The 19,572-nt window shown below is 40.9% G+C and overlaps 1 protein-coding gene across 1 annotated transcript in view; it reads right to left on the bottom strand.

The window, feature by feature from the left end:
• ryr3 (ryanodine receptor 3) overlaps positions 1-19,572 on the bottom strand; it is a 535,616-nt gene that overhangs the window by 361,775 nt on the left and 154,269 nt on the right. Inside the window, exons 5-7 of the mRNA XM_051920096.1 lie at positions 6,085-6,159; positions 3,125-3,203; positions 2,142-2,254 (exon numbers count right to left, since the gene is read on the bottom strand). Coding sequence (XP_051776056.1) covers positions 2,142-2,254; positions 3,125-3,203; positions 6,085-6,159 — 267 coding nt within the window. The remainder of the gene's footprint in view (positions 1-2,141; positions 2,255-3,124; positions 3,204-6,084; positions 6,160-19,572) is intronic.

Here is a 19,572-nt window from a genome sequence, read left to right as displayed (position 1 = left end):
GAGCAGGACAGTGACAGCAGTCTGTCGCTGAAGCTGCTCTTCTGTCTGGAGATGACACTGTTTAGTGGATGCAGTAGATTCCCCATGATTGACAGGAGTCTGCTCAGTGCCCGTCGCTCTGCCACAGATGTCAAACTGTCCAGCTCCATGCCAACAATAGAGCCTGCCTTCCTCACCAGTTTGTCCAGGCATGAGGCATCTTTCTTCTTAATGCTGCCTCCCCAGCACACCACCGCGTAGAAGAGGGCGCTCGCCACAACCGTCTAATAGAACATCTGCAGCATCTTATTGCAGATGTTGAAGGACGCCAGCCTTCTAAGGAAGTATAACTGGCTCTGTCCTTTCTTACAAAGAGCATCAGTATTGGCAGTCCAGTCCAATTTATCATCCAGCTGCACTCCCAGGTATTTATAGGTCTGCATCATCTGCACACAGTCACCTCTGATGATCACGGGGTCCATGAGGGGTCTGGGCCTCCTAAAATCCACCACCAGCTCCTTGGTTTTGCTGGTGTTCAGGTGTAGGTGGTTTGAGTCGCACCATTTAACAAAGTCATTGATTAGGTCCCTATACTCCTCCTCCTGCCCACTCCTGATGCAGCCCACGATAGCAGTGTCGTTGGCGAACTTTTGCACGTGGCAGGGTCTCCGAGTTGTATTGGAAGTCCGATGTATATAGGTTGAACAGGACCGGAGAAAGTACAGTCCCCTGTGGCGCTCCTGTGTTGCTGACCACAATGTCAGACGTGCAGTTCCCAAGACGCACATACTGAGGTCTGTCTTTAAGATAGTCCACAATCAATGCCACCAGGTATGAATCTACTCCCATCTCTGTCAGCTTGTCCCTAAGGAGCAGAGGTTGGATTGTGTTGAAGGCGCTAGAGAAGTCTAGAAACATAATTCTTACAGCACCACTGCCTCTGTCCAAGTGGGAGAGGGATCGGTGTAGCATATGGATGATGGCATCCTCCGCTCCCACCTTCTCCTGATATGCAAACTGCAGAGGGTCGAGGGCGTGTTGAACCTGTGGCCTCAGGTGGTGAAGCAGCAGCCTCTCCATGGTCTTCATCACATGTGATGTCAGAGCAACAGGCCGGAAGTCATTCAGCTCACTAGGACGTGATACCTTTGGGACTGGGGTGATACAAGATGTTTTCCAAAGCCTCAGGACTCTCCCCTGTTCCAGGCCCAGGTTGAAGATGCGCTGTAGAGGACCCCCCCAGCTCCGATACACAGACCTTCAGCAGTCGTGGCGATACTCCATCTGGACCCGCTGCTTTGCTGGCACGAAGTCTCCTCAGCTCTCTGCTCACCTGCGCTGTTGTAATTATGGGTGGGGATGTCTCTCCTATGCTGGTATCAGCAGAAGGATGTGTGGAGGGTGCATTAATTTGTGACCTGGCACTTTAGAACATTGTACCAATTAACCATGGTTTCAAATTTTGGTTTTCTGATTGCAGCAAAATGTTCAGTGACAGAGACCAGTCACTTGTTCTGGGGTAGCCTTGAGAACAGTCACATTCGGCGTTGTAGTAATTTAACACTATGCATTCTTCTTACAGCACTCCCTGCAAAATTGATTCTTATATTCCAAAGCAAAAATGAATTTAGTAGTTCCTTGCAACATTCAACAGCCTCTGGGGATCCAATTGGCTGTGCTTCCAGATAATGTCCCATGTGGGGTTTCATGTCTTTGCTGACTAAATATTAAATAACATCAAATTTGACACCACTACTCTGGTGTAATCAGATTAAGGAGCACAAAAGTAAAATGCTGCCAGCAATGTACAGGCAAACAATCAATTAAAATGATTACCAGGACAGAACAACACCTACCTAAGAAGCCATTCCCTAGCTGTTTCATAGTCCTTTCCTTGTGATGTTTGAGGTCAGGAAGTTAGGTAGTCCTAGCAGATGGATACCAATATTCCATTAGCTAAGTAAGGAGGTGTACATGTATTCATCTCATGGTTACTGGATGCTGCTGTGAGTAAGATGAACAGGGCTTCCATTTCACCAGTTACCTTAATAAACTTGTAACATTGTTTGTTAAGACAGCTATTAAGCTGTTCCATCCGCCCTGGCGCAAATGATATGAATGAAAGGCATTATTGTGTGTGCAGCAGCAGGAAAGACACTCACCAGATACCTCTCAGAGGAAACGCTCACTAGAATAAGGTCATCCCCAATGCGCACCTTCTCTCCTTCAGATCTCTGTTTGGACGCTGGATGAATAGTCCACCAGCAAGCTTCACCTGCATCCAAATATGATTAAAACAGAAAGCTCTGATATTTTGCATTCCTGTGACACAGACTTCTGGTGTTGTCTGCTCTAACGGATGACCACACAAATAAAAGATAGACTAGATATACAGATAGACAGAGAGACAGACAGACAGACATGCTATTGTCTGAACACACAACAAAATTACTAAAATGGAAGAGAATTAAAAAGAGGAAACTTCTGACTTGGCAGACACAATCACAGGACGCATTATGCTGGCATATTGCTGTTGGTATAAATTTGAGTTTCTCTGCACAACTTCTGCTGAATAATTTGTTGCCTGAAAATAATCAGTGCTGGTGGGTCAGAGAGAGGATGTGCAACATTGTTCATAACAGCACTCAGTTTGGTTTTAATTTTTTTCCTTCGCTATTACCTCCAGGGGGTCCAGAGTGCGTCTCACATCTGAATCCACCCTTTTGATTAATTAGAATGACCTGATACCTGACCACTATCATGCCTCCTCAATCAAACCTATCAGACTCAACTTTTTGCTCCCCAGATGTTCAGAAGAACTGCTATAGCTAGTATACCTCCTCCTGCTGTCTGTGATGGACACCAGTGTCCCAGCTGTACTTGTATATGATTATCTATATAATTAATACACAGCTAAGATAACAGCACTGGAATGTCATGTTCTATGAATTACAAATTAGTGGAAAAGGAATTTCAGATTTTGGATATGACAATAACATATGTCAAATTTAAATTATTAAAACTTTTAATATTAACTTCTTGAATAACTTTGAATATTAAAAAATCATTGCTCAACAAAAGTTTTATATTCTGAACAATACCCCCAGAAAAGAAAATGAAGAAAACATACACACACATCAGTTACCTATTGAATCTTCTTGCAATCCCACATCAAAAGCAAGTTTATCTGTCAGAGACCTTGATGTAGTCAAGCATGTTAAATACTGCGTACAAACAGAGGAAAAAAAAGCACATTTTTGTTACGAAAAGATTAAGGACTGTAGCATCATGACTCTGCTGAAAAGTGCTCTTAGTCCACTGTATTGCAGATGTATTGTGTAGCACATACAATCAGCTAGGACATCTCTGTGATTTATGCTTTAATTGAAGACTATCTATATATATAAAGGAGAGTTTGGATCCGAGAGACTGTGTTTGTGTGTTTGTGGAGGGATGGAGAGTTAAGGTGGGTGTTGTAGTCACGTGATCGTCTCCCCTCCCATTCACCTCATTTCATTCACTTCATTTTGCTCCGAGCTGAGCTCCGCTGAGCTCTGCAGCTGGCGCGGTCTTGCCGTTCTTTTCCCTTAGTGTTTAGTCCGTTCTCCTTTACTGATTTACTGTTTAGTAGACGCGCTACTTACTGAATAGTATTTTTTCCTTTAGTGTTTCTACTTAGTGTTTCTTAGTGTTTAGCAGACGTGGTGTGCGAAAGGAGAGTTGGGATCTGAGAGACTGTCTTTGTGTGTTTGTGGAGGGATGGAGAGTTAAGGGGGGTGGGGGAGTCACGTGATCATCTCCCCTCCCATTCACCTCATTTCATTCACTTCATTTTGCTCCGAGCTGACGCAGTCTTGACGTTCTTGATCTGCTTTTCACATGGCCAACTATACGTTGCATGCTCAAGAGTAAGCTCAGCGCACAACTTGGTCATATTACAACCGGAGGGGAGAACTGACAACATGGTATACAAAGAGATCCTTAACAAATAATTATTGGTATATTTTCCCTCAGTTTATTATTTAAAATTTTAAAGCAGTACTTCGCCACTGCGAAGCGCGGGTATTTTGCTAGTACACATATATAACTCATTATTTGACTGACACCTTTAACCAAGGCGACTTGCAACATTCAAGATACAATGGGTTCTGTTTATTTTTGTTTTTGCAATTGAAGCACAGGCAGGTGAAGTAACTTGTTCATGGTCATACAGTGCCAGTAGCATTTGAACCCACAACTTCAGGGTTTGAAGTTCAAAGCCTTAACCACTATGCCAAACTGTTCTATAAATATACACAGACAAAACATGTGACTTTTTGCGATATTTACTGAACATAGCTTGCATTTAACTAGACATATAAAAACTTTTTAACTGAAATTAAGAATGTTACATATTATATCAAGTGTAAAAACCCAAAACATAACATCTAAATAAGATTAAACACAAAATCCCTTATATAATCTAAAACCCAAAGAATATTCTGGTTAGATAAAAAAGAGTGGGGAAAGGGGATCACAGTGTTTATTGGACTAATTCTTATAAACAATATTTGAATTACATGATAAAGAGAGAAGCTGCCACACCTGGCTGCTCACTACCTATCTGTCTATCACTGCTGTTAGTTCATAAGACTATCCAGCCTTTGGGTCTTTTTACAAATCAAACTACCTGGACTCAGCTGAAGAGCCAAACGCTCAGCCACAGTTAAAAAATTTGCCAATTACTTTGCATTCCTGTTGTACCTGAGATTCCTGTTCTCATCATATGTCCATACCTGTGACTTGTGTAAGTGTCAGACTGAATTGACTGGCATCCAAGCTGAGGTCAAGAATGAAAACGTGCCTAACCGGGAGGCTGTAATGGAGGAACACAAAAATGGAGACACCACCTGGCTAGGATGGTCTTCAGTTTAGGTCCCAGCCCCCTGGCTGGATCAAAGTGGATTCCTGCAGGGCTGCCAGTGTATTGTTGTATGTAAGAGCGATCCTATCGGGGTCCTTCTGGGCCATAGGGGGGGCACTGTGAAGAATGAACCTCCCTATTTTGGGGGACTTCTGTATCACCCGGAAGTGTTTCTGGCATGCAGTGTCATGACACCAGAAGTGCTCTCAGGTCTGGTAAAAAAGATGTCACTGCCTCATCCAGCCGAGTCAGAGTCGGGAGGTAAAGAACTCACATGGTGGAGTGGAAGGAGACGAAAGGGGAGAGGGGAATTTATAAATGATAAAGACATTGTGAGATTGCTAAAAAAAAAAAAAAAAAAGTGAATGTTTCTCTAGGTGATATTATTTTATCCTTAAACTGTGTTTGGTTGAGTTTTGTCTAGTGTTCAGGACTCAGTGTGCCCCCTTGTGGTCATACGTGACAGCTGTTTAAGAAGTTAGAAAGTAAAGCTAAATGATATTTTTTTTCAAGTGTTCTGCCTTTCTAGGTCCATTATAAAGTATGTGTGCATTTTTGGGATAGAAATAGGTGTTGAGGTTAACAAACCCATTTTTCTAGCAGCCATGCACACCAGTCTGTTTTTCCATTATTCAAACAAACAGAATGCATTTTGTGTAATACTGCTATGAGAAGACATACAGGAAGTTAAGAAAAAAACATTACAGTACTGATATTACATTTTTATTTCATATAAATGCTAAATATTTCTGTTTCTAAAATGAAAAAAATATTTGTTATTACATATATGGAGTGGATGTTGTTGAATTAGTTAGCTTTGTTATAATGGCTACTAAATAAAGAGTTTCATGAGCCATCTGCTTATGAAGATTCTGTATAAACAAGAATTTAATCATAACATACTTTAAGATTTTACTGTCTATGAAAGACGCTATATAAAAGTTTAACTGATTGGTTTAGTTTTACTACTACTTATGAAAGTAAAATGAAATATTAAGGCTTAGCCTGCACAACAGTTTATTATAGTTTCATTATAAGAAGCATTAGAAAAGTGATTTTAGAGTGCATATCATAATGATAATGCTCAATGTTAAAGGAGATAGCCAACCAAGCTGCTGCAAATGCAGACACCCCAAACTTTGCCCTCTTTCACTCTACACCAATTACACACTCTAATAAAGTTAAAGAATGTGAAGTCTTACCATTCCACTAAATGAGTGTCGGAGAAGAATTGCATGACCATAAAGAAGTGTCCTATGTCCACCTCCCTGAGAGGCCTGAAAATGAGAAACAGTAAGGCATTACAAAATGGCTAACAGAAGTAATTCAGGATTCCCAATGAAGAAAGGCTAAAGATCTCCCTAATTTCTTTACAGGGATTCAGACGACTCATCATGACCATCAAAAGAAAAACCTGAAGAAAACAATCAATTTGAATATGCAGTAGGGTGCACGTATTAATGATAAATAATCCAAAAGGTCAGATATTCATGCAAGTAAGTAAATTTGTTTTTACAGATTAAGCGTGCATCTCCACATTATCGTCTATCACTCCTACCTATTAAATAGCAATATAGGTCACTGTTGCACTAAAAATATGATAAACTGACAACTTAACCAAGGTTTACACAGTAAGAAAAAATACATGCAAAATTAAAGAGATGATCTGCTGAACCTTTACTAAAATATTACCTATGAAAAGTACTTAGTGTCAGTGTTTGGTATTAACAGATGCTATAAAACCTGAACCTTTATTAATGGTGAGGTTTGGATTGCTTTAATAATTTTTTCTTCTTTTTTCTTATAACATTACAAATAAGTAGCTATTTTCATCCAAGTCTCCACTTAATTAAAGAAAGAGGCACACTATTGGTATTTTAAAAAGTGCTTTGTTCAAGCTATAGGACAATGGGGTAAATCAGAATTGAGCTGACACCTCTTCAGAGACTCCATCAGACAAAAGGGCATCCATTTTAGGCTTGTAATAACTAACTGGAATTGTAAGCAGGCATTGGGTCTACAACTAAAAGTGATCTTGATCCCATCACCAGAGGTAACATCTTCCTTCAAAGCCAGCTGCATTCATCTCTCCTTTCTCTTTGTGAATTGAAAGATGATGAGCTGCTTAGGGTGAGAAGCCACCCCCACTGTCTGTGGAGCAAAAAACTCATAAACTTACTTTGGTCAGGAAGCCAACATAGAGCTACACAGAGCCTTGGAGTTGGATGCCCTGAATTCTGCTAGGCCAAGCTCTGTGCTAGCAACTGAAAGCCCCTATCTGAGAAGTCAGAGCAGTCATTACATCAAGTAGGGAACTTCAGCACCTATATACTTGAGCAAGAAAAAGCAATACTTTCCCTATGAAGCTGCAGAGGGCACAGCAAAGAGCCTAATAGACGATGGACAAAGGACCACCATGTAACAATAACCAAGAGTTCACTCCAATAAAAGAAGAGTTCTCCACTTGAACCTGGAGCAACAATATTCAATTTCACACAACATCGGACATCACCACTAAAGCCTTGGTGTCACAAAACTGTTTATGTGTTCCAAGATAAATTAGAACTCTGAATAGCCAGTGAATGGCCTACCTTTTCTTCTGTCTTATATCCTGTCTTGTAAATCAGTATATACAGTGCATCCGGAAAGTATTCACAGCGCATCACTTTTTCCACATTTTGTTATGTTACAGCCTTATTCCAAAATGGATTAAATTAATTTTTTTCCTCAGAATTCTACACACAACACCCCATAATGACAACATGAAAAAAGTTTACTTGAGATTTTTGCAAATTTATTAAAAATAAAAAAAGCTGATCGGAAAGAGAATTATCGGTACACAGCATGAAGCAGACACTGCCTGAGCCAAGGCAAAACGCTTCAGAGACTTCCCTGTACGGACTTTGCAGTTTCATTCCAAGAACTATAAACACACTCAATCAGTCCATCAAGTGCTCCTTGTAGAACTGTTTGTACTTATAAGTACAATCACCTCACTGTAAACTTGCACTACAGTTATAATATTGCACAACCTGCGCCACTTTATGAAGCGCGTATTTACATATGATGATGATATCATTTTTAAGATGAAATGCAGCAAAATATGTTGATTATATTATACAGATAAAACTTTAACTTCATTTAAATAATCTTTATTGTTAATAATTAAACATGTGTAGACACGGTGCCGCAGCGCTAGCTAGTTAAGGGATTGTTCCTGCATTGCGTTGTATTCTTGCTGGTGCTGACGCGACACTGGAAGGATAGACAGATATAATAATTAAACATGTACTACGAAGATATTTCAATGTTCCTTAAAAGTTTTGAAGAATCGGCGTTTTAAGCTTACAGATGGCTTCACGTCTATATAGCTGATTGTGTGGCAATTGGGTTTTTGGAGAAAGAAAAGTAAGGACAGGAATTGGAGGTTAGTACGTTTGAAAGAGACAGTACTGCTGTAATAAATTATTTCATGGAAGATTGCGCATGGCGCAGCAAGCCTCTTGTGTGAGACATGAACAAGCACTGCGCCACCGTGTTCCCATGTTTAATAACATGCTTTAACTCCTATCATCATGAAAAAGATATCACATATACATCTCAGTATTTTAATTATTCAGAGAGCTGTAATATCACAAATGTAATGGATTATGTATCCTGTCGGAGAAAGAGAAAGCCCGTTTAAGAAGCAGGTAGTGATTCACACACAGAGCACATAGAAGATCAAATACAGAACAAAGCATTTAATGTGCCACTTTAGTTACAATGGGATTTGAGAAACTAGTAAATTAAACGATTTTAAGATGAAGTTTATGATGTTCTATTTTAATGGCAAAATAAACTACGTGATTAAAGTGGAAATTTCGAGATTAAAGTTGACATTTCGTGCTTTTTTCCCACTGTGTGCCTATTTTTTTTGTCTGTACCCTAATAAGCTTTCATATGACACTCAGATGGTGGGCTACGACTCGACTTTTCACAGCGACTTTGATATGTGATTTCTTTTTTATTTCGGGCACTGTGCGACTTTGTGAACTTGAGCCTTCGAGTTTCTCTGACACTCTGTCACTCGATCAACTTTCTTTTCTTGATTATACCACTGTTTAAACCAACAAATAGTACGTTTTTCCTTTGCCTCCACTTGGTATTCGCTGAAATTCTTATATTTACCCCCATGCTTTTCCCATTGTCTTTTCACAGAAGGCTATTTATATTGATTTGCATATTCAAAGAGGCGTAATTCTGGGAGGAGATGGGGCGGGACAGAAGGCGCATGCACATACGTTACTTTTCACGCTGATCTGGATTTATGTAGTGGAAGAACGTGAAAGTTTGCGTATGTACAGATTCCTGCATCTGGATTTTTCTGTGCGTACGCACATTCCCGCTTTTGTGCTTACGCCATGTTATAGTGTGAGTTCTACACACGGCGTTATACATGAGGCCCCAGGTCACTGTCTGTATGGGGATGTGAGTGAATATGCCTTTCCACAGCTGGGTCCTGACTATATGCCTAATACAGCCAGGGGAGGTTGTGGCCTACCATAACCTACTAATGGAAGAGAGTTGGATGGATTCCTCCCTTGAGTATTGCGTAGCTTCTCTTTCAATGTTTAGATTACTTATTTTTGCACATTATATTTATTTGGTATAAATGTATGATTTTCGTTATTTTTAAGCACAATCTCTACACAATTGAATACTTTGGTAAAAGTGCTTTGTGAATGTGCTCTACATGAAACAACAACTAAATATTTTAATACAGAAAGGATACCAGCTTATAGCCATTAGATGTCTTAAAAAACATACATATACAGTATGAGTGGATCATAAATCACAACTGGTCATTTTAAATTCCCCTGCCTCCACTCGAAGAGGTTACAAACATTTTAGCCCTGCCATCAGCTCAGTGGGCAAGGGCCACTCACCATAGCCTCTTTACTGCTATTTAATTATATAGGAGATTTGATTTTTCAGGACTATGAAGTTGTCCGCCACCTGTAACATATTCATCTGTATTCAGGTGTCCACTTGAGATGACAGCCTTGTGCAGCGTACTTCACCTAATTTCAAGGGTGTACAGCTTTGATTTAAAGCGACATTTAATTTCTAGACATTTCAAAGTCAACTGTTTCTCCAAGGTCAAATTTACTTACCTTCTTAGTAAACCTCTAGGAAGCATTAAAAACAAGGAAGAGAACAAAATAAGTGAAGATGTGCAGGTGTGACAGGTATTTGCTGCCTGCGTAAGGACATTGTGGTGCACTTCAGGCACAAATTAGAGGAGACATGCTGCTTCATTGCTCCCTAGTTGAATGGCCATTGAACAAGACTTCTATATAAAGAGAAGAAGCCAAACTTCTCACAAGACACTTTACTACAGATAATATAGCAGTTAAACCATTACAAAGACATAGTGGAGGCATGCAGCTTTATTTGTACACTTTGATAGCTGGAAGAAAGAATCATCCACCACAATACCTTACAATACTAGCTGAAATTCCACTACAAAGAAATAAATTACATAATAAGAAGGCTCACCAGCTCCTAGAGTCATCTCTTCAGGATAGTGCTATAAAAACAGGTCTGCTTTCCAAAAAGCATTATGGTAGTGCTCAACATGAAGGTTACAATAAATTAATGACTGCCATATATGCCACTTTCCAGCTGTGCTGTGTCACACACGTGTGTTTAGGAGACAACTAAAGGGCTTGCGTACATGTAATTCCATGCCAGACCAAGGGTTGGCGAAGTGCACTAATTCTCCCTTTCGATCTTTTACAGACCATTCTAGGGAAATCCCACCTGGCTCTGGGGCAGCCAATGACATCACTTCTGGTTCCGGTCCTGATGACATCACTTCCTCCACTGGCCTTTAAAGCTGCCATCTTGCTTCCAGTTAATCAGTTCTGTCTATTATTTTGACGCAGTTTTGCAGCTGGGAAAAAATTATATGGGTGTCTGCCCCAAACCTTTTCCATGTCTTATGCTTGTTTTTGTGACAGTGGTGTAGTCGGCAGGATGATAAAAGCCCAGAAGAGAACGGGACCGGACCTGAATCATGACCAGGTGGGAGAGTACCGGGGCCGAGCTTCTGGGTGGGGGTTTCGTCTCAGATTTCAAAAAGAACCGGTGCAGACTCCGCTCCCTTTGTCTAATTCCGGGCCACATAAATTAAATAGGGAGAGTGTCAATGGGACACACAGATGTGGGCTGGCGTCTATGGGGGAAGCGACGGGAACTTATTATGCTCTCTCGGAGGAGAGAGCTGTCCTCCCTGCAGGGGCCAAGGCTCCAGAGCAAAGTGGGGATTCCCCGGACCAGCAGGTGAAGAGATTACAGGCATGGAGGCTAGACCCTGAGCGGTCTACCCAAGAGCAGCTTGATGCTCTGTGGGAAACGGTGGCGGGTTGGTTAAAGCCCAGAGTGCACCACCTTCCAAATTGTGAAAAAAGTAGCCTGTTTTACATTAATAAATAATCTGCCAGAACATTTCACCCAGCCAGTCCGAGGAGACTTTTCTACTGTGAACGAGCTTGTCGAGCTCATCGAAACATCTAGGACAACCTCGCAATTTGGGAGAGCAGAACAGTCCTTTAGCGGACGCTGTGGAGATTATGTCCCTCCTAATCTGCCCTCTTGGCATAAATCGGAGTTTGCACCGGAGTCCCCGATTTTGCGGGCCTGGCCCTCCCTTGGGAGCAAGGTGGAATGTATAAAGGCAGAGAGGGGGCTGGATTGTGTGCACTTTCAAACCCCTTGTCAATGGCTCATATGGGAGAGGTACAGTAGTTTAAAGTGGAAGCTCTTTTTGATTCCGGCAGCAACATTTCCATTGTTGATCACCAGTACGTACTACCGTGACTGTGGTTAAAAATAAAGACCAGTATTACCTGTGTGCACAGGGATATCCGCTTCTATAAATCTGGTTGATGTTTCATCCGGCAGGGAGGATCAGTTAAAAGAATCACCATAGCGGTCCTCCCAAATCCACCTTTCGCTCTGATTCTTGGGTGGGACTGGTCGGATAGTAAAAGCGGTGAAGTAGTGACCCCTCCTAAACCTAATTTGGGCCTAGTAACAGAAGGGAATCCTCCGTCACAGGTTGTCTCCACACCATGTACTCAGCTGGCAGAGAGAGATACGGGAGACCAAGAGGAGGATGGGGAGCTTCCCGGGCCGTCGCAGAGCGTTGCGTCATCTGTCTGCGTCTCGAAGGAGCAGGATGACTCCCCGCCCCTTGAGGTCAGACCGCACCCTCTCTCAGATTTAAGCTTCCAATTTAGGCAAACACCAGCCTCATTTAAAAGGGAACAATGGAATGATGATTCCCTTAAATTTGCGAAGTATGCAGTGGTTCTCGTCAATGGCCATGGCACCCAGCAGCCCATGCCACAGGGGCCCCACTTTGTTATCGAAAATGATTTATTATATTGGGTCAGTGAGCATGAGGGGGAGGTGTGGAACCGGTTGCAAATCCCACAAACTTTCCGGCGGCAGGTTTGTGAGTTAGCGTACGCCCACCTCCTATCTGGGCACCGAGAAAACATTACAGCGTATCAAGCTCAGATTCTAATCGCCGGGAATTAACGAGGAGGTTCGCCACTTCTGCATCTCTTGTCCGGAGTGTCAGCTGCGGCAAATTCCTAGGAGGGACTGTGCTCCTCTCATTCCCCTTCCCTTGATTATCGACCCCTATTCTTTTGAACGGGACATCATAGTGGGACCCCTGGAACCCTTGGCCCGAGGACATAAATATATATTAGTCCTCGTGGATTATGCGACCTGGTATCTGGAAGCTGTTCCGTTGCGCTCAGCTAATTCTAAAGCCATCGCACAGGAACTAGTAGGGGTCTTTGTGCGAGGTGGCATTCCTAAAGAAGTCCTTACGGATCAAGGGATGGTGTTTACCTTGGAGACGTTCATGGAAACGGCTAAGTTACTTAAAATAAAGCACTTAAAGACCACGGTGTATCATCCTCAAATCAACGGTCTAGTGGAGAGGTTTAATCAGACTCTCAAACAGATACTTCGCAAGGTGGTCAGCAGGGATAGGAGGAATTGGGTTCAACTCCTCCCCCTCTAATCTTTGCCTACAGGGAAGTCCCTCAAGCCTCGGCAGGTTTCTCACCCTTTGAATTATTATATGGACGACAACCGTGGGGCATATTGGACATTTTAAAAGAAGGTTGGGAAGGAGAGGCTCTTCCCTCGACTAATATTTTGGAGTATTTTGCACAGTTACATGATAGATTTAAGAAAATTCAACCCATATTAAAAAGTCACATGGAGGCGGTACAAGAAGCACAGGCCCGCTATTATGACCGTGGCATGATGTTTGGGGAGTTCCAACAGGGAGATCGGGTCATGGTGTTGGTTCCCACCTCCCACTCTAAACTACTTGCCCACTGGCAAGGACCATACGAAATTAAGGAGAGGAAAGAGCTTGTCGACTATTTGGTGAAACAGCCCAATCGTCGACCGAGCGAGCGGATATCACATAAATCTGTTAAAACCTTGGAAGGAAAGGGACCCTGGTCCCTCCTCCAGCCAGCCCCATTCATTCTTTGCTCAGACCAACACACTTAACTTCAGCTCTAATTTGAATACACGACAGAGGCGAGAGCTTGAAGCAGTTATCTAGTTCGTCCCAGAGGTGGTAGACGAAAACCCTGGAAGGACCTCTCTGATTGCCCACAATATTGTGACTGAACACGGGGTTATAGTCCAAGAGCGCCCCTATCATCTTCCAGAGTCAAAGAAGGCTGAAGTGGAATTGGAAATCAAGCGCATACTGGACCTAGGAGTCATAGGGGAAAGTTATAGTCCCTGGTCCAGTCCAATAGTCTTGGTTTCTAAGCCCGATGGAAGTTGGAGGTTTTGCAATGACTTCCGTCGGCTTAATCAGGTCTCACAGTTTGATGCTTATCCGATGCCTTAAGTGGACAACCTCCTTGAGAGGCTTGGACAGGCTGAATATCTGACCACACTTGACATGACCAAGGGGTACTGGCAGGTTCTTTTAACGGCCTCCGTAAAGGTTAAAACCGCGTTTAGCACCCCTAGTGGGTACTGGCAGTATCGCGTCCTTCCATTCGGGTTACATGGGGCTCCTGCGACTTTCCAGTGTCTGGTGGACAAAATGCTCCGCCCCATAACACATATAGTGCTGCCTACCTGGATGATGTCGTCATCTATTCCAGCACTTGGAAGGAACACCTGCAGCACGTCCGAGCAGTATTACGGACGCTGGGTGAAGCCGGTCTTCGAATCAATCCAAAAAATGTTTTTTTGGATTGAAAGAAGCCAAATATTTGGGTTACCTGGTGGGTCGTGGTACTGTGAAGCCGCAGTGCTCTAAAATAGATGTCATTTTGAAATTGACCCATCTGCAAACCAAACGGCAGGTCCAAGCATTTCTCAGTTTAGCCGGGTACTACAGCCAGTTTGTACCACACTTTTCGGAGAGAGCTGTGACCTTGAGTGATTTAACAAAGAAGAGGGCTCCCAACATTGTGGTATGGACCGATACGACAGAAGCTGCATTCAGTGACTTGAAAAGGGCCCTGACATCGGCACCTGTTTTGAAAGCACCTTACTTTTCGCTTCCTTTTATCCTCCAGAAGGATGCTTCGGACACAGGCCTAGGAGCAGTGCTGAGCCAAAGCGTCGATGGTGCTGAACACCCCGTCATGTTCCTGAGCCAGAAACTGCTGGATCGGGAGAGCAGGTATGCGGCGCTGGAAAGAGAGGCTCTTGCGATTAAGTGGGCGATTACACAATTGAGGTACTACCTCTTGGGTCATGAGTTTACACTTGTCATGGACCATGCACCTCTACAGTGGATGGCCCTGCATAAGGAGTCTAACCCTCGAGTCACGAGGTGGTTCCTTGATTTACAACCTTATAAGTTCTCGCTCGTTCATCGGAAGGGTTCTCTCCACACCAATGCCGATGCTCTCTCCCGCATTCATGACCTCTCGGTGTAGGACCCCCGACCCGATGGGTCTGGGCTGAGCCCTTTCACACATGTGTTTAGGAGACAACTAAAGGGCTTGAGTACATGTAATTCCACGCCAGACCAGGGGTGGCGAAGTGCACTAATTCTCCCTCTAGATCTTTTACAAACCATTCTAGGGAAATTCCACCCGGCTCTGAGGCAGCCAACGACATCACTTCCGGTTCCGGTCCTGATGACATCACTTCCTCCACTGGCCTTTAAAGCTGCCATCTTGCTTCCAGTTAATCAGTTCTGTTTTGGACTCAGTTGTGTGAACATGTCTATTATTTTGATGCAGTTTTGCAGCCGGGAAAAATTATACGGGTGGCTGCCCCAAACCTTTTCCATGTCATATGGTCGTTTTTGTGACAGCTGGCTATGGAAGATCTGTACAAAACAGAGAGATCTCCTTGAAAGAACCTCTGTAATTCAAATTCTAAAGCCCTACGTTATAGCACTGTATTCAAAGAACCAACTCAAATGATATTATAGAAAACCATACAATGAAAGTGTCTTCACTAGACTTGATTAATTTATACCACCTTTGGAGTACCTTTATGTTTACCTTTATGTTTATTAATTTCATCATTGGTTAGGTGAAACCATTTTGTATGGCATGGTCATCACAATTTTGTGTCCTTCACTACATGGGCGAAGCCATATTGGTGTTTTGGGTGTTTACACCAAAATATGATCTTTCTTAGATATGTAGACTCAGGACACATCAGACTTCTAGTGTAAGTATGCTACTGAATATATGATTAGTTACTGAATTACTGAATTGATTTTTTTAAAAGTGTTTCCTATAAAAGGCACTACATAAATTTAATAAATTCGAACAGCACTACCTAAAACTTCTTATTAGGTTTGAAGATCCCTTTACAACACTACTGAGAAAGAAATGCCCCATTACAAACAGACCAACTGATTGGGTTCATGCAATGAAAATACACCAAAATAAAATGTTATTCTGTTCTGAACAATCTTGCTCACTATAAAAGCAACTTTACAAAAATAAAATGTTTATTTATTATTTGATTGAAGATAACAATGAAAGCACAAGATAAAGAATGAAAAACATAAAGCTTTGTCTAAACAACTGAATGTATCCCACACCCAAACCTCCCTCTCCCTCAACTCAATACCACTCACCCGGCACTGAAGTCCATAAGGCAGCAGAAAGATAAGGAAAGCAGATTAATCAACATATCTAAATGAAATACATGATTTTCTGAATGATAACACTTAAAATTCAGAGTAATAAACATCTTTTGCTTCTCTAAATATACTGTAAATAAATGTGACTCACTCCTGATTTTGAGTGCCCTGCTGAGACCAGGAACAATGTAGATCAGCTGTCTAGATAAGTCACGTACCCACACCCTTCCCACTTGAAGATAAAGAGCAGGACAAGAGGTGAAGATTAACATGGAGTCTTCACATGGTAACTTCAATGGATCGCTACAAAATATTTGGAGTTTTGCAAAAATCTTCGGATTGACTGTAACCATTCAGAATATGGACAACATAACAGAACAAGTATGATAGGATTGGCTATGCTGAAGCCCAAACACACAAACTTCTTATATGTTGCACAGTAATATAAAGCACTTTGTCAATGAAAGGAGCTATAAAGACAAATTGATTGCAAAAGCCTGTCACCTAGTGAAACTGGGTGAAAATACATGGTCAGATGAGAACATTTCATCCATGTGAAAGTTCAAAACGTGAATTCTGCATAGGGCCATCTAAGGCCTTTGAGGTCACTGTTACACGGTATTTTTAAAATATAACCACTCAATCAACGTTTGCTTTATATTGAAAAATTGATACTTTCATGTACTGCAAATCACATCAGAAGGCAAATCAATCAGTCTTCAAAATAGTAGTCATTAAACCAAGATGTGTATTGCACCTTTCACAGATGTTAACCTTTCACAATGTTACTAAGCATTTTTGAAAGCCAGGCAGTTAATCAAGCTTTATTTTACATGGCAGCTTTAAAACTTACTACTATTAAAATGCTTTATCTTATGGTGTGCCTTTACTAAAACACACTATTTCAAACACTTTTAGAACCCCAAACAAAAGTTTTCCGTTTGGGTTTAAAATGATAAAAAGAAAAAATGTAAAATTTGTAAATTGTATTATGGGGCAATATTAAAAACTAGAAATTGTAAAATGGAAGGGGGGGGGGGGGGCTGCAAGGTCCAAATTATTTTTTTTAAATATTGTGCATTAGTCGAATAAGATTTTAACTTTTACAAATCCACAAAGAATTTTGAAAAGTTTAGAAATATAAGGTGTGTGAATAGTAATTGTGTTTACTAAAATATTTAGCATGAAAATGTAACTTTAAAATATATTTATAATAAGCTGTGTACATTTTTTGTATAGTTGATAAATGTTGCTCAATAAAGTTTATTTTTAGATAGATAGATAGATAGATAGATAGATAGATAGATAGATAGATAGATAGATAGATAGATAGATAGATAGATAGATAGATAGATAGATATGAAAGGCACTATATAATAGATTTACAGACTATGGGAACAGGATGAATGTTTTAGAACATCTTATTAAATGTAACTTGGGCTTTAGTGAATCAAGAAATTTATTTTAAAAATAGATAGACAGGACGTGTACTATATAAGACAATCAACTATGAAAATCAGAGTATAAATGAATAGATTAGATAGATAGATAGATAGATAGATAGATAGATAGATAGATAGATAGATAGATAGATAGATAGATAGATAGATAGATAGATAGATAGATAGATAGATAGATATGAAAGGCACTATATAATAGATATACAGACTATGGGAACAGGATGAATGTTTTAGAACATCTTATTAAATGTAACTTGGGCTTTAGTGAATCAAGAAATTTATTTTAAAAATAGATAGACAGGAAGTGTACTATATAAGACAATCAACTATGAAAATCAGAGTATAAATGAATAGATAGATAGATAGATAGATAGATAGATAGATAGATAGATAGATAGATAGATAGATAGATAGATAGATAGATAGATAGATAGATAGATAGATAGATAGTCTATCTATCTATCTATCATGATTTGATGCAGTTCCTGGGGGATTTTGGAGAATAAAGATTCTAATGGTCGTGTTTAGTTTTTGTTTTGGTATCTTCACTGTCATTAAAAATTATTTGCATTCATCTTTTTATGGTGTTGCCATTTTGAAGGGCTCTTTGTCTATTGTTGTTTGCAGTTGCTAGGCAGGATGACCAAGAAAGTAGATTGTGTGACAACATCACTGTGACGGTATAAAAGTCAGCATTGTGCACTTTCTTGTTGCCCAAGTTTATGGCTAAAATGTAAAAAGTCTAGCATTACTTTGTTTGAATCTAAAATTGATTTCTGGGTATGACCTTTTTCTGTCCTTTTGACATAATCTGCAACTTCTGGACACACTCTGCATTCTGCAACACTCTGGTCCAGTAAATTAGGCAGTTGATGCCCTAACATTCCTCAAGGTAGTTTGCACAGTCTGTTGCCAGTCACAACATATAAACACACAAACGTCTGCTCAAAAGAAAGAATAAACCACTTATTAGGAAAATGACCAGAAGGAAGAATGATCCAGGCCACAGCCAAAAATAGGGAGTGCTGCCCAAACACAATAAAGCAGAACTTCAAGCATTTTCCTTATGTGAGCAACGTACCAATGATCAAATATTGACAGCTCACAATTTGAATTGCAACCGTGTACAATAAAAACTAGAGAACGAGAAAGGTCTAACTGGACAGCATCCAACACTTCCCTCTAGAATAATATTCTGGTGTGCCAAGAAACGTAAAGCATCCTGAGGGGCAGTGGCACAAGGCCCAGCAAGAAGCTATGTGATCAAAGCCAAGCCAGCTGTCGTCTTCAAATTGCCGCCTGCTTTCTTGCGATTACCTCATTGCAAAATGCTGTGACCTTTTGTTGCTTCACGGTTCATCTGATTTGTTTATCCTCATCCCTTCCTCTACAATGTACAATTTGTTGAGCTGCTTACTTTAACAAAGGAGGATGCTATTAGTCTTTTACTAAAAATTGGGAAGGAAAAAAACAAACATTAAAATCCTGCAGCTTTTCATAAAAATCATTAGTTGTGCCTCCCATAGCCTCTCACTGCCACACTCCCTTAAGTCAAGCAGAAATCTAACGGAAGTTTTCACTCCAAAATACCTGCTGGATAAAAAAAATCCATGTACATACTGGTGAGAAAGAAAGAAAGAAAGAAAGAAAGAAAGAAAGAAAGAAAGAAAGAAAGAAAGAAAGAAAGAAAGAAAGAAAGAAAGAAAGAAAGAAAGAAAGAAAGAAAGAAAGAAAGAAAGAAAGAAGTACTTTTATATACAGTAAGCAAAACCTCAAGGCACTTTACAAACCATCATTTAAGTTAACTGTGCTCTCTCTACTAATGAAACAAGAATTTGAATTTTCTCAGTGTCGCTCTGTCCCCTCAGCACTTTGGGCAAAGATGGCATTTCAGTGGGTGCAACAAACAGGAAGACTGTGTGACGATTCGCTAAAATTGAGTGAGGTGCATTGAGGTGTGTGCTGTTATTTGTAGGTCATTTATTAGTGCTTCTGTTCTACTAGGGGGCTCCGCCCCCTGCTCGCTTCGCTCGCCAACCCCTGGCGTTGGGGCATGACAAAGAGTGAGATGT

This window comes from Erpetoichthys calabaricus, chromosome 16, assembly GCF_900747795.2.
Source record: "Erpetoichthys calabaricus chromosome 16, fErpCal1.3, whole genome shotgun sequence".
Classification (NCBI taxonomy): Eukaryota; Metazoa; Chordata; class Cladistia; order Polypteriformes; family Polypteridae; genus Erpetoichthys; species Erpetoichthys calabaricus.
Note: the sequence above shows the minus strand (reverse complement) of the source record. Positions and strands in the feature narration are given on the sequence as shown.